At 50.5% G+C, this 16101-nt stretch overlaps 1 protein-coding gene across 1 annotated transcript in view; it reads right to left on the bottom strand.

Annotated features, from left to right (window-relative positions):
• Positions 1-14649, bottom strand: part of LOC144731679 (collagen alpha-1(VII) chain-like) — a 66939-nt gene extending 52290 nt beyond the window's left edge. Inside the window, exons 1-7 of the mRNA XM_078612855.1 lie at positions 14486-14649; positions 12876-12947; positions 4568-4805; positions 3353-3533; positions 2117-2279; positions 1423-1516; positions 655-831 (exon numbers count right to left, since the gene is read on the bottom strand). Coding sequence (XP_078468981.1) covers positions 655-831; positions 1423-1516; positions 2117-2279; positions 3353-3533; positions 4568-4640 — 688 coding nt within the window. The 5' untranslated portion in view covers positions 4641-4805; positions 12876-12947; positions 14486-14649. The remainder of the gene's footprint in view (positions 1-654; positions 832-1422; positions 1517-2116; positions 2280-3352; positions 3534-4567; positions 4806-12875; positions 12948-14485) is intronic.
• Between the last annotated feature and the right edge of the window lie 1452 nt (positions 14650-16101).

Genomic DNA, 16101 nt, shown 5'->3' with positions numbered 1-16101 from the left:
TCTTTCGTCGTCACATTTCACAAATTTGGACCACGGTACCAGCACGCGCGCCTCCTCTCCTTCGAATAATTTTCATTTCAACTCATCACGCGCACTCTCGAAGAGCGAGCACTACTACTCAGGGGAGCGTGGAGGACCCACAGACAAGCTGGAAAGCGGACGAGCGATCAGCCGGCGCCAACAATTGCCCAAGATTTGCGGTCCTCAATATATGAAGGTGCTGTCGGACAATTGCGTGCCTACGTGTGCAGGGAAACCGGAGCACCCATGGAAAATCCACGTGTGCGAGGGGGAAACGCTCTATCCCATGCAGACGAAAGAGGTGACGTCAACATTTTTGCTTTACCGCCTTCTCCTGGCGAACTCTGGTTATTCCACCTTGACACCCACAGCAAGGGAGTTTCGCAGCAGTCCTGTGATCCACCAATCCTCGCCTTCACAATGCCCGATTATAAACGTGCACACCGGCGAATGTCACGGGATCCGTAACGTTTCGCAAACGGTGCCTGCTTCATGCTTACTTCACCCGCCGCTTGAACAAGGGTGGCTCGAACCGCAAACCTCTGCAAACCAGCGGCCAACGCTCCACCCCTGGGGCGATGTCACGGCAGCGGAGGTTGGAATGGTGGGCCGCATCGAAACGGGGGAAATTACCGGCAGTAGGCAGGAGTTCCGGCTGAAATGACAGCCCTGCCAACACGTGGCAGACTCTCCGTGTGATCTTGGGTAGGACGTTCCTCAGCAGCTTGAATTCGTCGATGTACAACGAGTGTTGCTCGCTGGGCTGTGACGATATTATGTCCAGCTCCTCCTTGTCAGCGTTTTTGATGCCTGGCGAGATACGGCGAGACAGACGCAACTTGCAGTCATTAGCGGCGGTGGCGGCGACGCTAGCAGCGTCACCATCGTCAGCATCGATGTCTTTGAGATACCCCCAGTGGCCGTCTGGAACGCTCTTCCTTCCGATATCAGGAAGCCACTGGAGCCATGCGCTTTCAAATTATCCCCAGTGGCCGTCTGGAACGCTCTTCCTTCCGATATCAGGATGCCACTGGAGCTATGCGCTTTTAAATCATCTCTATTGAAAACACTATTTTCTTTAGAACCGCTTTTCATGTTTAGTTTGTTGTCCTTTCCCCCGCACCTCCAATTAGCACGGTTGCCTACGTGCGGTGCGAAAGAAGTTCAACATACACACATAGTGTCCCTGCGTGGAACAAGTTGAACGCAGCAAAGTCCTGAGAAGCATGAATCTGCCGGCAGGGGGGGGGGGGTCGGGGGGGAGGCAATATCACTACGTGGCATCCCTATGAAGTGCGGTAATTTGCGATCAAATGTGCCAAATCTTGATTGCTACTCCGTGTCGCGTTGCTGATGCGTCACAGCGGTGTGGGAGTGCGGTGATGTCAGGTGGGGACCCACCAATGGCGTAGACCGTGACCCCACGACTCTTGAGACGATTCGAGGGATTATCAACGGAGTCTTGGGACTTCCCGTCAGTTATAACGATCACCACCTGCAACAGCGCATCGCCAATCACCGGTTAGAACTGTCAACTATACGGTCACAAAATCTAAACGTCGATTAATTCAGAGTCACAGAGGTCCCACGCTATAGCGAGCCTTGAGCGACGTTCGTCTGTATGGGCAGTCTTGAGCCGGTGGTGAAAATTCAATATTTATACGGTGGGGGACCAGTCTCTCCATAAAAGGACCTTTGTTAATATCTCTAGAAAGTCACATTAATCTCTTGGCTCATTAAATATACCAGATCATTCTAAGTGCCGATTACTTAATCAGGTAGGATCCCATATGAATGCATCGTCTCTTTTGTAAAACATCGGGTATCGTTATAATCATTGATCAGTACAGATCTTCGCGAGTAACCCTGAGGCAGGAGTAGATATTCCACATTCCCATGGTGGGGAGCAGTCTGTCCATAGGATGGCCAAAGTGTAACAGCAGTCAATGGCTCATTCACCCGATGGGCACGTGTACACGTGTGGAGAGAGCCATTTTGTCAATCCGCTGCTGGATGAGGGCCTACTCCAATGCGGGATCGTGGGAGTCAGAAGAAACTAGGGGGCACTTGGAGCATCGAGCGCAGCAAGGGGCACCTTTGGCACGTCGGCGCGCAATGTGGATGGAGCGAAGATCGTGTCGGCCACAAACTTGAGGCCCTCTCCCGTGCGGGTGTTGCCCCCCTTGTAGGGGAGGGCTCGCACGGCCGACTTGACCTCCTCCCAAGATGTCGTGAAGTCCATCAGCCTGAACTCCATCCTGAGAGCCACGCACGCAAACAACGGCCAGATGTTGACTTCCTCGCCTGGTATACAGGAGGTTCGTGGGTTCGATGCCGACCCCGACGCCTGCTGTATTTTTGGAGTTTGTGTGTTATCTCTTCCCGTGGTGGCGTGGATTTTTTAATATGCGGGTCCTCTCATTTTCCCCTCCACATTTAGAACCGATGTGCGTTTAGAGTATTTGGCCGCTACACATTTCCATGCGATACGCCACTTCTTTGAACTGTCACGTGTGGCCAGCTCGCTTTTGAATGAGAGCTACATAGCTCAGTGGGCTTTACCTGGTCAAATAAAAAAAGAGTGTATACACAGTTTAACTCACTCACTCACCAGGTGCAACCTCGAGAGAGTGCTTTAACGGAAACGTACATCAGCGACGCCTGACACTGGGGTGCACACTCCGATAGCGCAACAGGCGATGAATTCCTTTAAACGGTCGAGATCATAGCCCGCACTCCCCCTAAACGCCTCCTCGCAGCCTTGCGTCTGACATGAGTGCGCTTCGTGCGCAGACAGCGAAGGATTAGGGGCTCAAGAATTAGCCGGAGTAGGAATGCGAGCGATATTGGTGGGTCCTGGAAATGACCTGTTAAAACGGGGAGCATCTGTCGTCAAAGCCGGGTGTGGTGCCGGACACCTGCGATTCAGCGCTTTGGGGGCAAGGGTTGGTGGATGATGTAGATTTGTGAAACGGCTCAATGTACTGGGCCGCAAAGTGGCCAGGTCAATGGTATTCCATCGGCCAATTGGCTCTCCAGACCAAAACTGTCAAGCAAGCGAAGTCTGGACAGTTTTCGACCTTTTGGGTCTCATCAGCAGATTACCAAATGTTATGAGCAAGCACAATCCATTTAAACTACGGGACCCTGTTAAACGTACACAGCAGTACGAACACAAACTCATCATGCGCTGCCGCGGTGCATCATGGGTAAAAAGCAAACGATGGGCTGCAGATAAAGATCGATTGGCTGATCGAGAACTCGGCAAACTTCCACGCGCGAGAGCGCGGCAAACATTTTTCGGCGACGGGGGTGTGAAGGGGTTCCTCACCGCGGGTCATCGCTGAACTGCGCCACCGCGACTCGTATGCCCGCCGTGCCCAGCGTGGACCCCGTGAAGGCGCCCACAATCCCCTCGATGAAGGCCTTCACCTCCTCGAAGTTGGACCGACCAATGCTCCAGGAGCCGTCGATGAGGAAGGCGATGTCAGCCACTTGCACGGAGCGGCACACTGCGGCAACGCAAAAGGGACGGGGGGTCGGGGGGTGAGGGGGTGAGGGAGGGGGGTTCACCGAGGTTGGGAGGGTGGAGGGGAGGTGATAAGAGGGGTACACTGTTTGAATGGGGAGAGAGAGAAAACAAGTCAACGAGATGTCTGGCTCGAACGAGCATTAATCCAGCGCTTATCTCCCGTTTACAGGCCTGACCCAGTGGTGGAAATTCCACATTACTATGGTGGGTGGCGAGTTTGAATGCATGTATGTATGTTCAACTTCTTTCGCACCGTACATAGCCAACCGTGATATTCAGAGGTGCGAGTTCACCGATAGTACCGCCGCTGTTGAAATTCTCCACAAAGTGGTAATCATGCTTTCGACCGCAGAAGGTTGACGATAGTGGAGATAGGCCAACCCAACCAATCGGTATTTTAATTCGCAACCTTCAAAATTGTGAGCCGCTCGCTCGACCGCTGAGCCACCCGGCCAGATTTGAAGGGCGTGAGACCGAGGGAGGATTGTGAATGACGTGTTGTGGAAGTGTGGCAGAATGTGGCAAAAGACGGACCAGCGGTGTTGACGTGACGTTTGACTTTCGTTCATTTTGTCACAAAGTTGACCGACTGCTTTAATGTGTTATTTGGCACCTCTTCTTAATGTTACGGACTGTGCTATCGGCGTCACGTCAGGGAAGGGCGTGCATTTCCAAACGGAAATATTGAGCCTCCCAGAAAGACTGGTTTTCCTAATATTGCACACGAGACTTGGATGGCTCCGTCGTGTTCTCAGAATGGACCAGGGGGCCGTATACCAAAAACTGCCCAGAAGATGGACACCACCGGGCAAAAGGAAACCTGGGAGAGCCGAAACCACGTGGGGCAAGACCGCGAAGGGCGAGCTGGCGGCGGCGATCGACCTCTCTCGGGGCGAGGCTCAACAAGTTGCCGAGGACAGGAAAAAGTGGAGGGAACTCGTTTGTGGCCTTGTGTCCCACATGGGATGAAGAGGGATCAACTCGCTGGCTTTGCAGTAGCGCGGGTCACTTTACCTTCCTGAGCCGACACGCACGCTAGTAGCGAGAGTCCCACGCAGCACAGCACCCGAGCCCAGGGCAGTGCCATGACCGCCGGTCCCCCCCGAGCTCCGTAGCCCCGCACCCTCCCGCCCAGGGCAGCGTCGTCCTCCCTCCTCGCGCGCCCGCCTCGTCCCCTTGTCCACCCACCACGCGCGTGACGCCGCCGCCAACGCCGCAGATGAAGGTCCTGAGCGGGAGATTAACGCCCGACCTGAGCACGTACACACGAGCAGGGGGGGGGGGGGGGGCACAGACGCATCGTGGTTTAAGTTCGGCCACGAAACGATCTGTGTCGTAAAGACCCGCCATGGCACGACACAACCAAGAGACATTTAAATTGTCACGCGTACAAAACGTTTGACGTTGCGGTTCACGCCTCTGGGTTGAAGGACCAATTCTCACGATCAAATTTCAGCAGCGAGTAAGATGTGCGATGTTTAGTTTCAAACTGCGTCAAACGTCATCAGGAGATGATCTGGTAAGTCAGAATCACAATATAGATCGGGAAATAGTGGCTCCGAAAATCGATGTGTTCAGCATCCTGCTTTATTGACTGTCGTCACCGATAATACACTAATTGTAACATTAACACTCATTAATTGGCGGAGAACATCTTCATATACAGAGGACTTCAGAGCTTTGGCACGCTGCACTCTGAACCCAGGTGACCCGAATCCCATTCCCAACCAGCCAGGGCGATCCTCAGTGGCGAGCGATATCGGAACTGGTCCAGTGCACCTCACTTCACCAACCCATACTGACAAAAAGTGGGGAAGTATGGTCAGACAAATCTGATGACTGACATGGGAAGACCTTCATCGATCAGTTGATGGACAAGAGACTGCCAGTTATTATTTTATTATGTATGTTAAATTAATTTATCCATGTCACAATCTACTCCTGTATATATACACCGTCTTATTTCCACAACGGTAGCAGGGTTCTTTTGACAAAATCACATTGTGCCATGAAGAGCATTGTACACACGTCTAGAAAAACAGGTTGAGTATTTATATACGCGCGTATGAAACAATTCAACGCGCGCATCGCGAGCCCTGCCAATTCGACGTCGGTCTGTGAACCGATTAATTTTTACATCGCCACACTGGTCCGGTTTAGTGCGGGGATCCGATGGGCACCAGTGTGTACAACAGTGGTCAGTGTATTGCCGTGAAGCAAATGTATCGCATGGCACGTGGGAGGAAATGGGCCATGGCTAATTGCACGCGCCGCTTGGACGCACACCCTCCAAGCTGGTCGCCGAGCAAAGTACGTTGCAAGGCGCCGAGGGAACAAGCACGCTGAGTAGGCACACGTTGCCGTAAATTGGGTTACCAAAGGCTGAGAGAGGGTTCGGTTTACCACTACACCGCTGGAACGCGATTGCTGGGATTTTATCAATGCACCGCTTTCTTACTCGTTACGATGAGTTTTCATCGATGAAACTCACGAAAGATTTCCAAACCCAGCTAAAATGATAAAAAAGCAATGTTTTCAGCAGTTGGGTTCACGTGAGGACAGCAAATAGCAATGCATACAGATCAGGTTACACAGCCTACAATGATAGCATAGGGCTGATATACACACAGATCATGATACATACACGGCCCTCATTTATATCTCTCTTGTGCAAAGTCAAATTGATTTCCTCGCTCAAATCAGCAATGAAGCGGCGCTCGTCCCCCGTTTATAGCCCCGGAGCCAGTGGTGGAAATTCCCCGTTCTCCTGGTGGGGACGACTCCATCGCCTGTCAACTTTCCCACAAAGCGGCACCTAATTTACCCACGCCGGCACGTGAACTCCGCAACCCTTCCTGATCGCGAGCTGCACGCTCCACCGCTGATCCACACCTCGCCAGTTGTGGCCGTGCAGCAAAGCACCCCGATACGCAAATCGGTTAACAGCGGTGTTCTTCACACGTGCACGGCGAGTGGGATTGTTGACACCCGCCAACATCCGTGACCCCATCACAGTCCCACATGACCACGCGATCGTCCAGCATCGGCGTTCCACGTCGCAAGGACCCGCGGGGCCACCGGCGGCCTCCTCCACGGTGGTTTTAGTGCGGCCACTGACGTGCGGCCTCCCCCACCCCCCCCCCCCCCGAAAATCCACAAATGTAAAAACACCCCACCCACCCATCATCATCATCGTGCTGCTGTCAACCCCCCCCTCCCCCCCAATGGTTTCAAATGTGTGGCTGCCCCTGACGCACTGATGATGTCTTATCGGCGAAAGTGGCGCCCGCATCTGAAAATTAGTGAAGGCCACCGGTCCACATGCAGAGTGGCCCGTGTGCATGGCACAATACGAGCACAAGCGCCGCATTCATGCCGAGTTAAGATCTCACTCTCTCTATGAACCAAGGCCTCCCCCCCCCCCCCCCACGTGAGTTGCATTCCCGGCCACGGCTAACAAGAGTGGTGAGTGACACCCGAACTGGGACACTGCAACAACCAAACCCCCCTCCCCTGATCCCCTCCCCCCCACCTTCAACCAAACCTGCACCGGTCAGCTCGCTGGAGTATGACCACACAACTCCTCCCATCACTCGACTGAGCACGGTTGGCTACGTACGGTGCGAAAGAAGTTCAACGTACACACTCACGTGGCCTTCGTCCAGCAGTGGATTTTAAACGTACGTTTATATGTTGCCTAACATACGCTACTCATTGACACAATACTCTCTGGCCTATGTGCTGTGGAGAATGGCATTGGGCAAAAGGTCGCATATGATATAGGTAGGGTTTGTCTTTTTTGTTAAGGCCACATAGTGTTGTTGGTGAACGTGTTCGCTCGCCAAAATATCACGATCTTACCTTCCTTTCGCTCATGTGAAACCACCGTTTTGGTACGTTTTACCGCAAACCACTCTTTAGACTCTAACCGAAATGGACAAACATTGTAATACAGGAACCCTGTTGAACCGGAGTGCTGAATCTCAATTAATCGTTCCTCGACACGTTACAGGCCATCGCTATTAATCGTACTCAAACTGTTACAGATATAGCCTCGGGTGGCTCTCTGACATCACGATTGAATGAAAAAAAAACTTAAACGGTTGGGAAATGAACTCGGCCCATCATCGCAAAACAAAACCCAAAGTACCGTTTTAGGAACAGTGCACTCTGATTCTTCTACAGATAGAGGGGGGGTAGGGACCCCACCATGAGAATGTAGAATTTCCACGATTGTCTCCGCACCTCCGATTAGCACGGTTGGCTTACGTACGGCGCGAAAGAAGTTCAACATTGCAACAGACACGCGCGCGCGCGCCGCATGTCCGGTGGCGGTCAGCCACAAATCGCACGATGCGACTAACGGCCGGGAGAGACTTGGGCACGCGTTCCCGAGCCCTCGTCGCGCGCGTCGCAGTACAGTGCGCCGGGCTGAACGGAGGCTTGACGTCGGTATGAGTTATGGCCGAGAGCTGGCCCCCTCTCTTTGCTTTGAACGCCTGGACAGGCAGTCTTGATGTGGCAGCAAGCCGCATTCTTGCGGCAATTGGGGAGGAGGAGGGGGGGGGGTTGGTGGTGCCACAGTTTGCACGCGTGCCGAAACGTGGAGGAGCAGGGGGGGAGCACGCGCGCGCGAACGCACATGCGTCTCTGGGCCCACGGCAATCGTCCTCCTCCGTCGGGCGGGCAGCCACGATTTGTCTGCGCGGCGGCTAAGGCGCCGCTCGCAATGCAGAGCGGTCGCAAATGTCCGGCGGGCATTTTGGGAATCCGTGCAGCACGCGGGGGCAGTTACGCTGTGGGCGGAGGGGTCAGGGCAGCAAGTGGGTCCGCACACCGAGCTGTGAAGCCGGTGGTGACCCGAGTGGGATTCTCCATAAATAAAGTGGCTTTTTGTTTGTTGAATGTATAAATGTGTCGTCAAAGCCGCCAATCGCCCGACAGAGCAAATGAGTAAGGTTTGTCACGTAAAAACAAAAACTGCCAATTAGTGACTACTTCAGCATACCCGTTGTGTGTTGTTGAGTCCACCCACAACATTTACAATTCGAATACTGGCGGCGTCTCGCTGGTGATTACAACCAGCCTCATCAGGCGATTAGCCAGGATTGTGAAAACATCCTCCCATTTCAGTCTTCAGTTGAGCAACGGTGATGTCATCACTCAGGTGCGAAGACCAGAGGGCTGGGTTAATGTCGCCACATCAATAACAATCGATCATGTTAATCTGAAAAAAAGCTATATTATGGATATATATTGGTCGCGAAAGCCGATGTGTTAAACTGAGTTGGATTCCCAGCCACGGCTGACATCAGTAGCGATTTACACAGGAACCGGTCCTTGGTCCCGGCCACACTTCACCAACCTTCACTGACCATTTCGGTGACGTACGGCGGAGCGGTGGTTCGCTCGCCGACCGGTGAATCCCGGCAACACGAGTTCGACTCCAGGCCATGGCTAATGTCCGCAGGCGAGTGATATCGGCACCGGTCCTGCATCTCGCCTGCCTTGCCGCCAGCTCACACTGATCGGCATGGTGAAGTGTGGTCAAACAATCCCCACATGACCGACATAGTTAAGAGGAGGCTTTCATCCAGCAGTGGATTGACGAAAGGCTGCGAATCCACCGTCATTCACGCTTAGCCAGCCGGTGGCAGCTCTACCCGCCTGTAATCCAACACTGATGCTGTGCGACTCGACCTTGCACCCTGGCTTGCTTAGGAGAATGTCGGAACAGCAAAGTGCGAACTAAGGTCGCCTGTCCCTTCTCTACAGCGTTGCCTGCTCACACGCGTGGATTTTTTTTCTGGGTGCTCCGATTTCCTCCCACACGTTTAAACTCATACATTTGCTGAAAATATCTTAATACTGGTAGGAACCACCTGGTTCCACCAGCCCACAGGGGATTATTGTGTCTGTCCGTCCGTCCGTCGTGCATCCAAAAATGGGAGGGGTAGGGCTGGGTGGAAAGGGGAGGGTGGGGAGGGGCTGGGTGGGGAGGGTGGGGCTGGGTGGGGGGTGGGAGGGGTGGGGCTGGGTGGGGAGGGGCTGGTCACCCCGTGGTGCCCTTATAAACTCAACGTTTAACCTACTCACGCCGGCTTGTGCCCGCCCCACAGTCGGGCATATTTGCGGAATACACCACGCCGCCGTTGACCCTGGCCATTGACCGAGCAACCCGACGTTCCTACCAGCTCCCTCCGCAGGAATGTGTTATATCGGTCTGTAGAGCACGGACAATGTATGATGCCGGTTCACCATCTGGCTGCCTCCCAGCTTGTCTGTGGTTCCTCTGCGATTGTAAGATGCATTTTGCACGAACAACTTCATATTAAACTAAACCATTACCATTATTACCAGCGAACAATCAGAGTTTTTCCACCAAGAATTCACACACACACCCTGGTCCACTGAGCATTCCCACGTTATCCGCTGGCCCATTGTCTCATCCACGGAGCATTCATCCCCGTATTCTTGTGAGCCTGGCCTTCTGAGCACTCAAGAGCACAAGAAGGTACAAGTTTTTTCTTGGTAACCTATCCACACGAGCGTGGGGCCAATGCTAATCGCCATATGTGACCTTGACCTGGGAGTTGAAATTCCACATTCCTCTGGCAAGATACAGTTCATCCGTTGCTTAACCACTGTTGATCTGTTACAAACAAAGCGGTAGTCATTTTACTGAACCCGGTGAATTGATGATGGGTCGAGTCAACCTTATTCGGGATCTGAACCCGCAACTCTCAGGTTGGCCCATCGAGCACTCTAACACGACAGTGCCACCTGGAACTAGAGTAGAGTGTATGTGCACGGCAACACGTGTGAAAAAGAGCTTCATAGCTCATCGGATTGCTTAACATCTCATCGGATTCCTGCAGTATAAATCAAGAGTCTCATTCCGAACATACTCGACTCGTCGAAGGGCTCTCCTTGTTTCTAGTGGCCCTGGTGCCACGCTACACGGGAGGTAGATTCACTCGGTTTTCTGCCGACCATGGGATGGTGTATTTTGAAGTGCTGAGCACGAGACGACTTCAAAGAATTCACAACTGTAGGCCGAGTCGCCCCTGCGGGTGAAATCAGTGCGTCCCTCCGTCGAATGAAAACGGTCCCACCTGATGGCCGGAGACTTGTGTTGCCTTTGAAACGTCGTGATTTATTATTTTATTTTATTTCTATTATGACTTTTATTAATTTTATTTTTTTATTTTTTACCTACGTGACTTTACCGAAAAAACCTAAGAGTATGAATTATTGCAGTCACGAAAGCTTCAAATCTAGAATATGTATCCGCTGTTCTCCACGTTCTTGAATACGGTATTAAAAATTGACAGCCCCTCTGGCATTCAAATGTTGGGCGAAAGACTTTTACAACGTGCCAGTGTTGGTCATGGGTCGTCATATGACCACACTTCGCCACGATGGTCAATTCGAGTTGGTCCAAGATCATTGATGCACCAACGATGTTGGCCACGGAAGGGAATCGAACTCAGGTCACCGGACCCGCATCTCAATTCACTAATCGAATTTTAGTTTCCGCGCCGCATATCAGCAGGCCTATTAGTTGCGCGATATATCCAGACCATATGTAACGTTTCTCTTGATATGAAGCTTATGTAAAAGTTCCTGGATAAACAAGCAAAGTCTTAAATCTTATCATTACAGTATTACCATAACACATGGCAATGCAGATACTACTTAATTATATATTATACACCTGTTGTATAATTAGTCTATTGTGCTATGAAGAAGGGCGTTTGCTCAAAACGTCACCGATTATGTTTCTCATTCTAAGACCACACAGTGTTTTGGATTAATTTGTTATATATTAGAATTGTCATTTAGCGTTACAACCAAATCACTCGCATTGCCTAGATAGATTTGTGTGGGTGACCGACATGCATAGCAGCTGCTCTAGGCTGAGGTCGTGGTGAGCTGAGGGCAGCGCGGTAAAACTGCACTGTTTTGCTTTAACTACTTCTAGTGATCACGTGTCTACGCTTGTATATATACAAGGACTGTATATATACAGTCCTTGTATATATACTGGAATTTCTCTCACTTGATACAGCTATCGTGCTGTGACGGTTCCACCTGAAGACGGAAGCTTGTGTTGCCTCCGAAACGTCGTGATTTTTATTTTATATTTATTTTACTTTTATGAATTGTCATTTTTCACCTACGTGACTTTACCGGAAAAAACCTAAGAATATGAATCCTTGCAGTCACGAAAGCTTCAAATCTAGAAGCACTGAACAGTCAAACATCCTCCACGACCCACACCACGCAGAAAGGACCTCATCCAGCAGCGGATTGACAAATGGGGTGTGCACGTCATGCAGGTCGATTACATTTGCAAGAAACACACAGCGACAAAGATCCCCCGTGTAGCCTTCACAGACTGTTGGGGCAAGTGCTGTTAGCGAGCACCCGTGAAGGCCTGCACGGCATGCACGAGGGGGTGGGTGGCTAGCACCACGCCTTTGTCTCCAGAGTGCTAGCGACCGCACCGGGTACACATTTGAGGCTGAGTCGACCTAGGGGAGGTCCAGGACCCGTTCAGATATTTGTCACTGACGTCGGTTAGAGTGGCAATTAAATTCGGGTCGCCCGTTTTGTAGAGCAGCGCGCTAACTGCTGCGCCACCACTCCCCACGAGAAAAAATATATAAAAGACACATTCATAGGGTTAGGGATTTTTCCAAGCATTGGACTCTTAACTGCCCCAGAATCTCAAGTCGCTTTACAATCATAGCAATGCCCAGCTGTCGGTTTATTGTTTAGCCTAGGGGACCCCCTGATGGCAGCTGTCCCTGCGTGGCACAAGTTGAAGAAGTACCATCACTGCCAAGCGAGCATTAACATGTCAGTATGGGGGCGATGTTGCCTTTCCCCCCCCCCACTTAATTAATATTGCTTAGAGTGATTAGCGTGGATGGCTAGCACGGCTGGCTACGTACGTAGCGCAACAAGTTCAACAAACATTCGTATATTTTATTTTGACAAAAATAAGAATTCACAAGGGTAATGTGCTGCACATTGCATGACCAGGGGCATTATAACATTCCTCCATTACATAACCGGATCATTGACATGTGCCCCGCTAACGCAGCAGCATTAGACTAAGTGGCGTGTTTGACGCTGTGGTGAATTGGCAGAAGGGAGAGCGAGCCGGCGATAGTTTCGAGAGGAATCAAAGAAGACCAGATGAGGAGGAAGAGGAGGAAGGGGGGTGGCGTGGGGGAACAAAACGCAAAACCTTGGATCGGAAATGAATAACACTCGGAGCAAAGTGGCGAATTGAAAGGGCAGCGAAACTTACGGTGGTCAATCGGGGGAATGTCAGTGAGCAGACCGGAGACAGATATTCAGTCCAGGCGTCTTCCCTTGTGAGCTGTTATCCACACACACACAGAAGCAGAGAGGGACACGTGCACACACGGGCTGATTATAGACATGCAGTGCTCATGCAAAAAGACTAAGATTCCTTGGTGTAGCCATAACACGCTGTTGGGGTCAAGTGCTGTGAGCACGTGGCAACCTATGAAGGCCGGCACAGCCAACACCACGCCCAGCCGCTTTGTCTCCCCAGTGGCGATGTTTACACACCGCACCAGGTACTCATTGGAGGCTGAGGCGACCTAGGGGAGGCCCAAGGACCGGTTTAGATAATCGCTATGACCGTTGTTGGCCGTGCGTGGGAATCGAACCCGGGTCGCCAGGTTCGTAGCGCAGCGCTCTAACCTCGATACTACCGCTCCCATGTGCACAGTCAGGCATGCGCATGTGAATATACCTGGTGAGTAAGAATTATGTACGAATACTCTGCTCAAAACTCCAATATTCTTACAATCTGCATTGTTCTTTGAATAAAATATTTATTAAATATTAACACACCGTGCCTTGATGATGACGATTATTGGCAAAATCTCCACAAATAAATTATAATATTCCATGTGTGAATACATGGTCAATAATACGCATAATTGTACAGTGGTAATGATAATAATTCTAAAAATGCTTCATTAACTCTGGAAAGCGTGAATCTCAAGATTCCTTTTAAGGAGGGTTCTGCGTTGGGATATTTGGCCAATTATTGTTCAGCGTGCGGTTGCAGAGCAATCCCACCTTGCATATAATTTAATAACACGATGCATGCATGCAAATATGATTTCAACCTATTTGCTGTACTGCTGTCGAGTGACCGTAACATACCCCCAGCTGATCGAGAGTTTCACAACAGCCATCTCTGCTTGTTTGAATCACCATCCATGACCTCCGGAGACGCATCGTACACAATTATCACGAGCGGTCGTTGTGGAAAATATAAGAACTAAAACAAGATAGTAATCCAAAAACACGGCCAGTTTTACAAGCATAACAACCACAATGCATAAAAGTCAACAGTTATGTCAATTTGGATGGTATGAGCCCTGCCATAGCAATGTGGAATTTCTACGACCGACTCACTGCTGCCTGCAGAGATGAGCATTACTGCACCATACGAACTTTGTTCATCGTGCTTAGCACCACCGTCGTGATTAGCACCACGATTATCATTAACACCATCACGTTAGTTTACAGCATTCATTAAAAGACAAGCCAGGTTGTGATGGTGGCCATGCAACTCAAACTATGGGACCGCGTAGTAAACCGCTGTTCGTCTGCACTCCTTCAACGAAGGAGGATGATGAGTAGCAGCAAACTTACTCAACTATCGCTCCTGAAGCCCTATTGTGCCTATCAGCCGTCAACATTGGCATTCAGCAACTGAACCTCTTGCCATCATGCGCAAGGAGAGTCTATAAGAGCATTAAAGCGTCACACAGCCACAACATTTCATCGTCACATCTGTCACCATCGCTCACCAGCAAATAACAACCGGACCGAGGAGCGAGAGAGAGAGAGAGTTAGACATTGCGTTCAACAAACCTGCAATTCATTCGCGAGTCGAAGAAGTGAGTTTATCCGTACACTTTCGCCTCTAGCAACGAGAGGCAGGTGTGTCAGCTAAGGAATGAGACGCGCACACGCGTGTGTGTGTGTGTTCGTGCGTGCGTGCGCGTGTGTGCGTGTTACTGGGTCTATGGGCGACTTGTGTGTGTGAGGTTTGTCCAAGTGACAGCGGGGGCAGCAGAGCAAATGGTGGTGGGTGGCTAACTCCACCCACCCCCACACATCCACCCAAAGCCTGAAAAGTGGCCAAAAACATAAAGAATTAAAGAAAATAAATGGTGGGATGGGCGGGAGAAGAAAGAAATTAAATAAAGAAATGTTTTAAAGAGTCTTGGGAGGTTTTTTCCATGAATGGGTTCACTGGTGGCAATGTGACAACCACAGCTTTTATAAATGTTCTCTAAAGAGAAACCACTGTAGCTGAACCTTGGGATTTTTTTCGTTACGTGAAATTAATTATTTAGTTCCTGTCAGTGTAAGTTTACATTCGTATGAGGATTATTGTAGTTAATTGAACCAAATAATTGGAATTTCCTCCAGTCACTTTTTGTTCACAACAAGATAATGGTGCAGGACTTCTGTAATTGTTTGCGTATGACACTCCTGGCAGAAAGCCCGCTCTCGTAGTCCATGAGCTAGAGGGGAAACCGATTACCTGATTTCAAACGATTGGCAAATCAGTGAATGGTATCGGCCACGTGGAGAAATTGGAACCGCCACTAAATATATGCCACCTCAGATGGTAAGTGAAACATCTGGTCTGGGTTCATGGACTAAATTGAAAGCTTAAGAAAGCCCCTCTAGATCAGGACCCTCTGTTGTTGTTGGCCTACTCTTCCACACCGGCCAGACGTTTTGGATGAGTTGGGATTACCGACACTTTAAACCCAAGAACCGTGGCCTGTCGCTCGACTGTGGCGTTACCCCCTGAAGGTTCTGTTCGTCAGGAATTAATTGTTTCCACTGCCGCAAGAGGATGAAAGCAGCCACCGCTGGGTTGCAAGTCCAGTGTGTTAACCATCACACCGCAGCAGAATGTTCTCATCATTTCAAGGTATATATACCGTATACACAAGTTTCTATGTGTGCTGGTGGTGGAAGTATAATCATCATCATCCATGACCAATCCACTGCTGGATGAAGGCCTCCCCAAACCATGCCCATCTCTCACAGTTTTACAACGTGCGATTTTTGTTTCATTATTATCATCATCACAACATGCTCTCGTCTGATTAATTCACGTAAAATAACATTGTGGTGCAATGACCTATGGGATCTGCGGAGCAATCTTTTCCACCAGTGCACGTTAGAGCAGGTAAGTTCTGGACCAGCTTTGGATTTTGTCAAGTGTGTTCACCAGCAATCTGTGCGGACTTGTGAGCATCACCCCCCTCCCCACCCCCTCCACATGTGGCCGACACGCCTTGGTTCCCTCCTTATATCTAATTTCCACTTCTGTGTAACGAAACAAAAATGTCAGCAAATAAGGAATGATACGAGTTATGCTATCCTATGAATCCGCATTACAACCCAGACTATTGCTAATTCTCCTTTCTTACCTGCATAGCCTTCAACTAATATCCCCAGCCGCC

Source organism: Lampetra planeri, chromosome 40 (genome assembly GCF_965212315.1).
Source record: "Lampetra planeri chromosome 40, kcLamPlan1.2.h2, whole genome shotgun sequence".
In the NCBI taxonomy this organism is placed as follows: Eukaryota; Metazoa; Chordata; class Hyperoartia; order Petromyzontiformes; family Petromyzontidae; genus Lampetra; species Lampetra planeri.
This window is presented reverse-complemented; position numbering and strand designations above follow the sequence as displayed.